The 13,863-nt window shown below is 41.1% G+C and overlaps 1 protein-coding gene across 19 annotated transcripts in view; it reads right to left on the minus strand.

Moving 5' to 3' along the window:
• The window catches only part of Ewsr1 (Ewing sarcoma breakpoint region 1), a 29,421-nt gene that overhangs the window by 7,766 nt on the left and 7,792 nt on the right, over positions 1-13,863 (minus strand). For 7 of the 19 annotated variants that reach the window (XM_017314255.2, XM_006514509.2, NM_001362617.1 and 4 more), the window contains 7 exons: positions 10,508-10,694; positions 8,444-8,611; positions 5,908-6,119; positions 4,801-4,981; positions 2,033-2,067; positions 1,468-1,500; positions 1,021-1,139 (listed from right to left, as the gene is read on the minus strand). In XM_017314255.2, coding sequence (XP_017169744.1) covers positions 1,021-1,139; positions 1,468-1,500; positions 2,033-2,067; positions 4,801-4,981; positions 5,908-6,119; positions 8,444-8,611; positions 10,508-10,694 — 935 coding nt within the window. Of the gene's footprint in view, positions 1-1,020; positions 1,140-1,467; positions 1,501-1,694; positions 4,982-5,907; positions 6,120-8,443; positions 8,612-10,507; positions 10,695-13,863 lie in introns of those variants that run through there. The other 12 variants (XM_006514510.3, XM_006514508.2, NM_001283061.2 and 9 more) reach the window with 5 other exon arrangements.

Consider the following 13,863-nt stretch of genomic DNA (forward strand, 5'->3'; position numbering starts at 1 on the left):
AGCAGAAGAACCAGACTTCCTGGGTATGGAGACGCAGGTAAACCTTTCAACAAAATGTCACAACAAGCCTGTGAACAGGGGAAAGGAAAACAAGCCAACAAAAGATGTGTGACCAAGGGGCTGGAGAGATGGCTCAGCGGTTAAGAGCACTGACTGCTCTTCTGAAGGTCCTGGGTTCAAATCCCAGCATCCACATGGTGGCTCACAACCACCTATAACGAGATCTGACACCCTCTTCTGGGGTGTCTGAAGACAGCTACAGGGTACTTACATATAATAAATAAATAAATCTTTTTAAAAAAGAGAAAAAAGAAAGATGTGTGATCAAATCAACAATAGTCAGGTGTGGTACCAATACACAGAAGCAGAAGAAGTAGGCGGGATCTCTGTAAGTTCCAGGCCAGGTAGAGCTACACAATGAGTCCCTTTCTCAAACAAAACAAAACAAAACAGAACTCCTAAAGCTCCACTCCTTTTCCTTTTTATTCCCTCCCTCTGTGCTGGCATCAATGGCAGACATTACCACCCCTGGCAAAGCCTCAACCCTTATCCTGAGAAATAAATCCGTAAGTGATAATTTGGAAAAAAAGTCTCCAAGTTCCTAAGTATTCAGGGGAATATTAAGAAAAACCTACGTTTCTTTCCTTCACAGCAGGTAAGTTCATTTACAAGTACAGAGAACAGTAGACTCAGTAACACAATCATCAGCTGCTTAGCATTTTTCACCTACAAAACCTGGCTAAAATTGGGTGTGGTAGCGCGAGACTGTAAAAGCAGTGTTTGGGGGTGGGGAGGGGTCATTTTCTGCTATATGGTTGAGTCAAGCCAGAATGCATGAGATCTTGTCTCAAAAAAATAAACAACAATAACAACCCAATTAACAAGGGGAGGAACTCTTTATTTTTGCAGCCTTACTGACCTTATGCATACTAGGCAAGTGCGCCCTCCATCACTGGTCAACAAAACAGTCATACAGTTCTCAGATACGTTCTGTGGGATCACCTGACCACTATCACTCACCTTGACAACCCCACACTGCTTAAAGAAGTCTGCCAGATCATCCAGAGTCACATTGTCATTTAATCCTTGCACATAAATTGCACTGTTGTCAGAGTCTTCATCGGGATCTATAGGAAGGCCTTCCAGAGAAAATTAGATAAAACAGAATTACTGCCCCGAATTAATAGTGGCTTCTTCTTTGGAGATAGGCTGGCCTCAAACTCCTCATCCTCTTTTCAACCTCTCAGACATGTCCCATCAGGCCTAGATAATAATAGGGGCTTCTTAACCAATCGGACATTATTATCAAACTGTATTCATCACAAAGGCAAGAGAACCAACCACCCATTATACTGATATAAGAAGGGGTCAGTGTGCTGGAATCAGTCCGCTGAGCTGCTGAACCCTTGCTTCTATAGCATTTATTCAAAACAGCACAGTACAAAGTTCAAGAACTTAAAAAGTTACCTAGATCAAGATCTGGTCCTTCATCCATGGGTCCTGCCAACCAGGAAAGATCATATAAAATATTATTAGTGCAAGCCTTGCAAGCTACAAACCTTACAAACACACACAGCTATCTACTACACCACCATTTGATGGGGACTCATTAATTCAAAATGACCCGCACTGCTAAGATGGAGCAGTGGCCCTTTAGCGTTTGTGAAGTTTGCTAGGGTTTTTTTTCCCTTTGCTCGTTTGTTTCTAAACCATTAACCAAATACACTCTCAATGCTTCATGTGCCAAATTAGTGTTAAATTAAATTCAAAACCTTTCCTCCACATAAACCAAATTAAAGCTGTACTCTCCCCCATATTATAGAAGCAGTTGCTCAATACTTGAAGTTACCCTTTGTTTTGTAACCATAGGTTAACCTTATTACCCCTAAGACAATGCCGGCAGTACCCATTAGTCTCTTTTGTATAGATCATTTTTAAACCACTTATGAAACTAGTAAAAACTATATAGTTTTCTAGAAAAACTGACTGTATTTTTTTTAAACACTATCCATGGTAATACTCAAAAACTTACCACCAGGCTTATTGAAGCCACCTCGCTCTCCAGCGCTGCTGGGGGGATAAACGAAGAAATGAAGGCCTTTCCCTTTAAAAGCCAGTACCGCTCTGAGCCTTGGCAGGGCTCGTGGGGAAGAAGGGCACTGGCTAAACACATCTCCAAACAATGCATCTCTCTCATCTTGTCACTATGCCTTTCTTCAGGGCAGCTTGCTCAAATTTCCTTAATATACAACCTTGCTTGTCTGATTGTACACACCAGTGTGGTTGGTTTCTTTCATGTCAGGGGCTGGTATTAATAGTGCAATACTTGGCAAATTAAGGAAGGAAAGAAAAAAAAAAACCACCCTAGATCCCAAACATCCCCCCAAATCAGCTGGAACACCAGGTGAACTTGGTGTAGAAACAAGAAGGCAGAGACAGTTGCTGTGATGAACCCTTCCATGTTCATAAAGGTGCACCCTCAACCTCTCCCAAGGGACAGCCAAATGAGGCCTCAGGCTTCCTAGCAAGTCACAGTATAATCAAGCAGGAGACAATCACATTAAATGTCTACAACACACATCAGAGGACGCATCCAGCCAATCTTCAGCATAAAGCCATACAGTCCAGGGCCCTAATGGATTTAATAGTTACTGTGAAAGGAGAATTTACAATAAATACCAAGGCTCAGCGGACTGGGGGTGCAACTTTATAGACATACCAGTTAAGACTACGGCAATATACATACTATACACAGAGGAGAGGGAATAGATTGTGGCCTTTTTTGAGGGGGAGGGAGGGGAAGGCAGTCTTTTCTAGTAGTGAATAGAGGCAGCTCCCCAGTCGGCAGCCCTGAGGCTCTCTCCTAACCAGTATTGCACCTTTAATACCTAGATACACAGTCCAAGCTGTTGCATGCAGCTTTACTCCTTGTTAAAAGTACACACCATAAAATGCTCTCTCTCTCTTTAAACACAAAGTTTACACTTTAATGTTACACAATTCTAGAGTATTATACCTCCTCTGGTTCATTACCAAACAACAAGTATGCAGTTACCAAAGTTACAGAAGGATTCCATTTATACAATGAATACATTTTGTTTAAAATATTCTATGTATATTTTTCCTCTCCATATGGACACCGTGTCTAGTCCCACTTTTCATTATGCTGCCGGCTGAGTACTGAGTACGGGTACTTTTTAAGTATTGAAGTGTATACAAGGCTCTCACTTTGTAACCTGTAGCATATAAATGCGACAAAGCATGTTAAAAAGTTTCCACGTTTAACAGCCAATGAAAAATATCAAACACTGAGGCAATGAAAAAGGGCATGTTAACAACATTGAGCGCCTTACCTGCAGCAGACACTGAAAACCATCACCACAATAAAAAAAGGGAAAGGGGACTGCCCAGTGTCCTGTCCTCACAGGATCCAACAGACTGCTTCACAGTTCTGTTAAAATCCTATGGGGTAGGCCATGGTCTCTTCTATGGCTCCAGGAGAGACTTCTCATCCACAAACAAGGGCCCCTCTAATAGCAATCTAACAAAGTCGGTAGAATCATCACTTCTGGAGTATTAAGATGAATAAACTTCAAATTGCTTTTGCAATTGAAAAATACTAAGAATTCTAGGTGATTTGAGACGTGATGATAGTAATTTCAAGTGTCTATGTCTATTTTTAAAAATCCATAAAGACGTGAAACCTTTATTAATGGAATGATATTCTCCAAATCTGAAGACCAATTTTACATTGTCAAAAATTATTCATAAAAATTTGCATGTATTTTTATAAACACTTTTTTCCAATAAAGATTTCACTGGAGACTTTATTAAAGTTATGCAGAATAAACAAAATACTAACTTTCAGTAGTACAGAAATTTACTAATAAATGAATAGGTCAACTTAATCTGTGTTGAAGTTTGTTCTATAAAAAAGAATTGCTAGTTTTTCTTTAACAGTTAATCAAATGTATACTCACTACAACATTCTGCATAACTTTGTTTTACTAGTTTATATAGGGACAGAACACACACATTGACTAAATCTGATTATGTTAACCACCAACATCATACTTCACCTTCATCAAAGTACAGACACCAGAAAGGGAAGAGGGGTGGAGGGGAGGGAAGGGGAGGCAGAGGCAGCGGGGTCATGGTTCTGATCTAAACAGTTTTCTAAACCAGATTGTTCCATCAATCACAATGGTCAAACCAATTTAGACTTTTAAAATCTCCAATAGCGAGCGATGCTATATTCATATACATTACTCTGTAACAAGGCTATTACGGTTGTTCTCAGCTCTAACTTAACTACACATCGGGGCGCCTCAGGCCATGGTTTAAGGGTCATGAGGTCAGTCAGTCTTCATCATGATCAACAAATCTGGGTACAAACATTGGAAAACAGCTGCATTCCTTTTCTGCAGTACATACACCAGGTATTTCAAGACAACCGTTCAGGACATTAGTTAAAAGCTAGGGTTATTAGAAGGGTTGTGTGTGTTCCATCCCAAATCTATTACCCAAAGAGGCTCTCACCTCTGAAAACCATGAAGGGGACTGAAAGCTCTAGTTTCAAAGCCATTCTTTGTTCACCCCAGCCCAACAATGGTTACTGGCAGGGAAAAAAGCAAACTGCCACTTAAATGACATTTCCATGTTTTAGGAGATAGCTTGACCGCAATAGATTGTCCATGGAAATGTGGGATAAATTTCTTATGTCTTTCAGTCCCTTCTTTCCATTGAAAATCCTATGGATGAAACAAAATTAGATAAAAGGAGAAAAGGTTTTGCTCTTACCCCAGTCCACCGCGTCCTCCTCCCCGCCCACCTCTGCTCATGCCTCCACGATCAAATCCCCCTCTTCCCCTGCCCCGGTTATCAGGGCCACTCAAGCTCCGGTTCTCTCCTGGTCCGGAAAATCCTCCAGACTCCTGCCCATAAACACCCATGCTACTGGGGTGGTCCTGTCGGAATGAACCTGAGGAAAGAGTCACATCTGTAAGCCACGGACCAGCATTCACACCAATGCCTGACACCCTTTCTCCTGGACTCATGGAGCTTTCAACATAAGCACTATGCTCAAAGTATTTCTATCACAGGCTCTCTCTCTGTAAGAACTGTTGGCTTATCAAGGCCTTGTATGGCCAGGCTATAAAACTACTTCCAAAGGATTTTTCTTCTGGGAAAATATATTTGTAAGTTTCTGTGCTTCAGATGTCTCCAAAAGCAGCTTCTTTGCACTCTCAACACCAAAAGCAGTGAGTGCCAAGTTACCTAGGGCTCTGGCGTACAAAGGGCGGAATTGTAACTAGTCATCCCAGCAACAAATAAAACAACACACACACACACACACACACACACACACACACACACACACACCCTTAAGAGCCTTAAGAGTCGGAACCTCACTGCAAATGCTGCGCCATCATGCCTGGCTGATGAAATTCAAATTTAAAAGTGCAACAATTGAGGCAGAAATTAAATAGTGACTGAGATACTTTTGGGTTTTTAGTCACTTTTCCAAATGTAAGGATAAGCACTGGGGGTTGGGGGTGTGCTCGCTAGTGCTCTGTGAGCAGGACTCCCTTTGCTCACTCAGTTACACAAAATCAAAACACAGTTTTTACTTGGTTATCAAAATCCACAGTAGCCCTCTATAGCTATCACTTTCTCTTAATGTTTAATTAAGGCAGGTCTTAAAGAATGCCAGCCCTACTCACTGCAGAGCGCCCACCCTGCTGACAGAGCCCCTACTTGGGCATTCAGACTATCATGCAGGATAGGATGTTATAGTGCACACTCACACTCTAGACTCCAGAAGCAAACAGTGGTAACAAGCATTCCCCAGTCTCACAAACTCCAAGCAAAATCACTCATACTTAGTTTTCTCTCTTAGCAACTCACTCTGCTGCCCGTAGCTGCTGCTCTGTTGGCTATATTGACTTGGAGCCTGGCTGTAGGATCCAGTCTGAGGGGGGTAACTAGTAGGAGGCTGCTGCCCATAGCTGCTTTGTTGACCATAGCTACTCTGTTGTCCATAGCTGCTCGGCTGCCCATAGGTGTTCTGCTGAGAGTAACTGCTCTGATCGTAACTAGTCGGCTGTGAAGAGGAGTAGCTGAAAGAAAAAAACAGAATCTTCAGGAAGGAGAAAAATCATGTTATTTCTGCCAAGAATATGAGACATTCACAGGCATCCTAACAATTACTTTCTTTTTACTTTCATTGAGAGGGTCTCACTACATGTAGCCCAGGCTGACTGTCCACCTGCACACAACTCTTCTGCCTCAGTTTCCCGTGTGCTGGATTACAGGTGTGCAACACTGTCTGGCAACACTTTTGGATTTATTTCCAATAATAAAGCTTTAAATGTAAAAGAGAAAATGAAAAGAACCCATGTGAACATTGAGTTGTGGTTCAGAGCTCCTACTTAAAACGTTTTTCAAATACATTTAAGACAAATACAGTTCAGAAGGGCAGACTATGTACATGTGCACTTAAGAGATGACTAATGAAAAGACACGGAAAGTGAGGAGGAAGAAGAGTCAAGTGAGGTATTTAGTTCCCAGAACACCTTCTTTTCTTTTTGTAGTTCTGAGGCTCCAACTTAGAGCCTCACACACTAGGCAAGTGTTCTATTTCAGCCGTCTAATAGGTTGAGTTATGACTATGACTTTCTGAGGAATACCTGCTTGGTAATAGAGTGTAAACATGAGCATATTAAGTATGCCACTCCAAAAATGACATTTTCTTTCAGACTCAAAATCGCTTTGCTATAGTTTCAACCTTTCAAACAAACATATTTGATCCTTGGAAATCTAGGAATAAAGACGAGACTGGTAAGAGACCTTAGGATACTGTATAAAAGATGTTAGGTCTCTGTAAAACTACCCAGCAGGTAATCTATGTACCTCCACATACTACTAAAAATAAACCTTAAAGACTCTTAGCTGGGTGTAGTGGCAAGGCAAGGCTTTAATCCCAGGACTCTTGTCTCCCAAGAGGCAGACAGATCCCTGGGTTCAGGGCCAGCCTGTCCTAAATATCTAGATTGAGTTTTAGGACAGTCAGGACCACACAGAATAACCCTGGCTGGAGTAGGGACACAATGGGACTCTCAATGAACCATAAATATGTTCTACTAAACTAAGTATTTGTCACACCTCTCCACACCTGTCAAGATTCAGTCTATGGGGTTGGAGAGATGGCTCCTCTTCCAGAGGTCCTGAATTTAATTCCTAGCAACCACATGATGGCCCACAACCTGTATGCTCTCTTCTGGTATGTCTGAAGACAGAGTGCACTCATATAAATAAAATAATCTTAACAAAACAAAAGAAGCCTCCATTGAGGAAATGCCTCCATGAGACCCAGCTGTAAGACATTTTCTCAATTAGTGATCAAGAGGGGAGGGCCCAGCCTATTGTGGGTTCTGTAAGAAAGCAAGCTGAGCAAACCAGGGGAAGCAATCCAGTAAGCAGCACCCCTCCATGGCCTCTGCATCAGCTCCGGCCTCCAGTTTCCTGCGCTGTGTGAGTTCCAGTTCTGACTTCCTTGGTGATGAACAGCAAAGTAAGTGTAAGCCGAATAAACCCTTTCCTCCCCTACTTGCTTCTTAGTTATGATGTTTTGTGCAGGACTAGAAACCCTAAAACAGATGCAAACAGAAACTATTTTATATTATAGCCAATTAAACTAACCTTTTAAAACAATTTTGTCAATTCATTTGAAACTTACTTCAAATGAGACACAGCTCAGAAAACTTGCAGCTTTCTAAACTAAAATTGAACATTGAAGCTACAATGGTTAAGACAGAAAATGAAGGACAAGGAAACTTGAGCTGGAGTACTTCATAGGCAAAGTCCTTTCCCAGCAATGAACAAGAGCCCAGATTCCCTCCCCAGCACTACAAACAGTAGTAGGGAGGTCTTGCCCTTCACTTTGCCCATGGTGCCTGTGTTTGAGGAGTAATTGCTATGGTTCTGTGCCAATGGCTCCAAACAGTTCTGTTTCTCATACTTTTAAGTTAGTTATAAGACCAAAACTGAAGTTTTGCGGTCGGTATTTAGAGAACAGTTATTAGCTAGATCCCAAGCACTGCTATGGGAATCCAAGGCTGAGGTGTGACTATTAACTAGGTATGTGGTCAACTATGGGCAAGTCAGAAAACAAATCTTATCCAAGGAAGCGCTAAGCTGGGCAGTGGTGGCGCATGCCTTTAATCCCAGCACTTGGGAGGCAGAGGCAGGCGGATTTCTGAGTTCGAGGCCAGCCTGGTCTACAAATTGAGTTCCAGGACAGCCAGAGCTATACCGAGAAACCCTGTCTCGAAAAACAAAACAAAACAAAAAAAAGGAAGCCAATGCTAGCAAGTCAACAACCTGAAAAGAGAATATGTGTCTTATTATCACTAATTCAGCGGCCACAAAAAATGAGACTAACCTGGTAGGAGGATAAGATGGAGGTGCGGTGACTGGCTGCATTGGGTAGCTCCCAGGTACCTGGGGATAGCTGTAGTTACTCTGTCCATATCCTAGGCTGGGTTGGTTATAACCCCCTGTGCTAGATTGAGGTTGACTAGTCTCAGCAGGCTTGTTACCATCCTGTGGTCTAAAAGGAGAGATAAAACAGTAAGACTTAGTTTTAACAACCCACACAACCCCTACGTAAGAACCCCACAGTTAACAACCCACACAACCCCTACATAAGAACCCCCCAATTCTCTGAGCAACATGAAAAGACCAAGCTTGAAAATAAAGTAAATGAAATCCGGTATCATCCATTAGTATTTGCTGGAAGAAAACACTAAGGGAGTTAGCATTTTTTTTTTTAATTTGTTCTGTATTAACAGCTACTAAGCACATCAGCTTGTGTTGCCTAAATGAACAAGTACTAGGAGGAGGGAGGAAGAAAACACTTTTTCAAAAGTGAACTTCTGAAGACAAGAAATTTGACAATGCAAACTCAAGCTTAGAATAATTTTAAGGTTTATACATTTTGATATCTGTGGGTTCACTCATTTATTAGAAAGAGACAAGAAGAGACACTTCCTGTCTTGGCCTGCTGTAAATGAACTTAACCTTGCTATACAACAGTCTCCAGAAGATGGGGATGTGGATGCTTCTACCCGTGCTCACACTAACTAGCAAATACCCTCATTAAATGATAAAATCAATCCCAACTTCACAGAAATAGCTCAGGAATCCCCACTTCCTTGTAGCCCAACCAATTCAGAGGAAGACAGTGGCAAAGTTAAGCTAGGGCTACTTCAAGCAAAGCCCAAATCAGCAGGTGAACTAAAGCAGATGCAGAAGTACTGTTTCCTCACTGAGATGAATCAGCTTATAAAATTATAACTGGTCGTCAGCTCAGAAAACTAAGGTGGAGGTAAGGGGGATACAATCAGTGACTTACGAAAACCCCACTTATACATGATGAAGACCTGTGGCTTAGATATACACCACTGCATGAGAGCATCACACGGGACTTTGTATAGCTAATACAATTCTCCAGTACCTAACCCAACTCCCCAGTACCTAGAGTGGGGCCTTCTAGGAATCGGCCAGTAAATAGAATTACTGTACAGGCTATAGCTTAGTGGATATTAACTTCAAGTGGCTCTGATTACTCACTGCACTTTAGAAGTAATTTTGAGAGTTTGCCAGAGCTAATTTCTTACCTCTACAGCAGATAAAAAGTCTAGGTTACAAGGTGATCTTGTTTATTCCCTATAGTCTTCTTTCAAATCAGAATCCTGTGTTCCTTCAAGACTGTATGCAGAAGCCACCTAAGTGCATTGTCTAAAGTAAAGACCTGAAATCCTCTGTTAAGTAATAGTATATATCACTTATCTACTAACCAGCCATGGAGTAAGAACTTTAATGGACTCTTAATATTTACCACATAGCTGGGTACCCAGCTATAAATTTTTATGTCCATTTTTGGTTACCAAACCACTATATAGTATTGAGGAAATCTTGTCAACTTCTTCAATTGAAGTAGTAACCCTTGGCCTTCCCAGATAAGGAAATATCCTTTACTGACAAAATCGGGGTATACGGTACTTCTCGACTCAAGTGCACCTGTTCCACTATGTACCATCAACTACGACGTATTTCCTTAAAAAAATGTGGTTAACAATTTACAATATCATTAAGCTAAAGATTAAGTACTCAAAAGTATAATTCTATTGGTTGTTGAACAATGTGGGGAAATATACACTCAGTTTTCTTGGGTTTAGAAAAGCAAAACCGCTTCCCCCACCTGCCAAAGCTAGGTTCTGAATGAAACCAGGCAAATGACACGACACTCTTCACTTCTGGCCCTCAGACAGCACCATCCGAATACCTGCGCGCTGTGCTTCAGCGCTCTGGAAACGCTGACAACAGCCAATACCTAGTGAGTGTGAAGAGCTACCGATGTCATGAACGGTCCCAGTGTACAGAATCACCCTTTCCTTAAAAGTCAAAGCCGATGCAGCAGAGGAATCAACAACTATGACCTTACCTGGTAGGTGCGGTGGCTGTTGGCTGCTGGCCATAGGTGGGGTAGGCAGGCTGGGTGCCATATGCAGTCTGAGCTGCGTAAGAGGCCTGCGTTGTGGTGACTGTAGCAGTGGTGCTGTCATAAGTCCCAGTGCCATATCCCTGCACAGGCTGGCTGTACGCCTGCGGGGCAGTTGGAGTGCTATAACCTACAACAAAAGAGAACTATTTCAGATGTTCTGTCCTCTCTGCCAGATTTGCATTTATTACCAAAACAACTTGTAAACTGCTCAACTTTAAAGCATCACAAGATTGAATTCCTACATTCTTGCAGGAAAAGTAGCAACAAAGGAGTGTTTAAGTTGTTTTATTACATTGAATTATGTACTTTTTATTAAACATGTGCACATGGGAGCTCACCATGGCATGTGTGCTGGTTCTCTCTTCCCACTACTTTCTGGTTATCAAGTGCCTTTATCTGTTGAGCCATCCCACTGACTCCAAAATTTTTAAAGTCTAGAGCACTATTTCTGTTTTCAAAATATATTCATGAGAAAGGTGAAGTGTTGTTTATTGTTGTTTTGACAGGGGTCTCATGCATCTGAGGCTGACCTCAAATTCCTTAGTTAGCAGAAGATAACTTTCAACTTTTGATTCCTGCTTCAAGTCTCCAGCCTTGAGATTACCGGCACCACACCATACATTGTTGGTGTGGTGCAGGACTCCATGAATGTCAGGCAAGCACTCTACCAACTAAGATATATTCCCTACCTCAAGAAAGAATATTCTATTAAAAAAACAAAACCCAAACAAAAAACAAAGTTGCTATGGAAAACAGGCTTTTGCCCCTGTGTGAATAGGAGACAGGGATGGCTTTTTGGTGATTAGAGACACATCTTTTTCAATTAACTAAAAATAAAACTCAAATAAAATAAAATAAAACTCCTCGAAGGAACCCTTAGCTGGAGGCCATGTTTCATGAAGCCCAGAGAAGGCTCGAACCCGTTCACCTATTGTAATTCCCCACACATCCTACCAAGGTGGACACCTGGTACTCCAGCTCCTGGAGAACACCAATGCTTCTGGGACATGATCAAGTGTTGTGTTGGCCATGGAAGGTGCCATTTCCCCCCACCCACCAACCCCAAAACCCCCAACATTAACAAAAAAAGAGCTTTAATATTTAAAACATAACCTGAACCAAGACTACTTAATTTAGCTTACATTTAGGACTAACCAAACTTAGTATCATAAAGAGTAAGAGAGACAGAGACATTAAATCGCCCAGGTTTGCTTGCAATGCCTTCCATCTCTCAACTGTCAGATTTCTGGGACTATGGCCATGTATCACCATGACCTACTTCAACTTTTTATTTCTTTGATGCAAGGTCTCACTATGTAGCACTGGGTAGCCTGGAGCTTGCTATGTAGCTCAAGCTGGCCTTGAACTCAAGAGACCAGACTGCCTGTCTCCCAAGTACTAGGATTGAAGGTCTTTGCTAACATACCCAGCTCAACTTCTCTTTGAATCTAAGTACTTTTTGTAGCACTGACAAAATCCTTTCTTCTCAAGCATTCAAAGGAAATTCTAAAATTATATAAGGACAGTAATTTTCCACCTAAGCTGGTAAAAACCATTAAAAATATATTTCAGAAAAGTCTTAAAGACTTTTGAGTTGACATGCTTATCTTCAGTGGTTTTTGTTTTGTGGTGCTAGGTATAGAACCCAGACCCTCACATACATGCTGGGGAAGCATCCTTTCACTAAGCTACACCCTCAGCCCTATTATTTAAAACTTCGTTGCAAACGTTGCAAAGTTCTAAAGGTAACCACACACATCCAATTACTCTTTATAAGATTTCTCCCTACTTACAAGATTCACAGAAGTTAAACAAAAGCCAAACTGCTGAAGACAGTAACTTGTATTTCTAAACTGCAGTAAGAGAGCCTGATGTAACAATTCTACAGTAACAGATACTGGGCTAATTAGTAATCTTTTAATTAAACTGTAGCACACACATAAGCAGGCAAGCAAAATGAACAAAAATCAACAGAACAGTGACAAGAGACTAAGTACATCTATATGATTTCTTCAAAGGAACTGGTGGTAAGAAACACTGTACAAACAAAGTTTGTTTATAGTGAACAGCAGAAATCACCGATTAAGAACTGTTTGACTCCTGCATGTGAGATGTAGACACACTGGACCTTTCCTCCTTTAGAAACCCAGAGAACAGCGTACTTCTACCCATCCCTGATACTCATCTACTGATTTTTATGTGTAAAGGCAAGGGGCAGAGAAAAATGTGCTCGATCCCGTTTCCTACCTATTGACTCCTACTTAAGCCATAAAGATTAATTTTGATTCTATTGCTTAAAAGCAGTTGGCAGGAGTGAATATGAGAGGTAATTTTGAATCACCTAGTGTGCACAAACTCCTTTTTACCATGTAACACAGTCTGACTTACCAAAGCCATCTTTTTTTTTCCCTGCATGCAGTATTCTATTATTTCTAGGCTTACAGGACTTGACTTTCTTTCTCTCTCTCTGGGGGGAAGTGGGTTTGAGACAGGGTTTTTCTGTGTAGCCTTGGCTGTCCTGGGACTCACTCTGTAGACCATGCTGGCCTTGAACTCAAAGAGTTCTCAGCCTCTGCCTGAGAGTGGGATCAAAGGCATATGCAACCTTGACTGCTTACTTCTTCTACTCTGCTTAAAACCTTTCTTAGGACCATGTTAAATGGCTTAGGGATAGCAAAGGCCCATTATATTCTCAAATCTACAGGTTTAGTTTCAGCTCTCCCCACATATGCACTAGGTTAATAAACACCTCCATCCCTACACAGTAGTTAAGTTAGTAAAATTCTCACAAAATCCCTGACAATAGATGAATATTTTCCTATAACCAATATAATTCAGAGGAGTTCAGATAGTTGAAATAGGAAGTCTTTACATTTCTAAGATCTTCTTATACAACATTCTACAGGAAAAAAAATTACCATTTTTTTTTAGCATATTACATGTAATGTATTCTTAGACCAGTTTCTCTTTTTAGTGTCCTGGAATGCTATTTATATTTAAAACATACTATGGATTAAAAAAATTCAAAATACTTAAAACAGAAAGTGGATTAAAACAATTTGTAACACTTAAACAGAAAATAAAATGTGCCTGTGTTATAGACAAACATATACATGCAGGGTGGCAAATCTGTTTCCTTAAATGAAACTAATCATGCAATCTAGCCTTCAGGGAACAGGGAAAATCAGCTGGAATAATACCTTTCAGAAGGCAAATAACTATTAAGGCTCGACAAAAGCAAAGTTCATAGTAAAACCTTCCCCAAATTATAAGGACATGGATCTGCAAATGGCACC

Source organism: Mus musculus, chromosome 11 (genome assembly GCF_000001635.26).
Source record: "Mus musculus strain C57BL/6J chromosome 11, GRCm38.p6 C57BL/6J".
Classification (NCBI taxonomy): domain Eukaryota; kingdom Metazoa; phylum Chordata; class Mammalia; order Rodentia; family Muridae; genus Mus; species Mus musculus.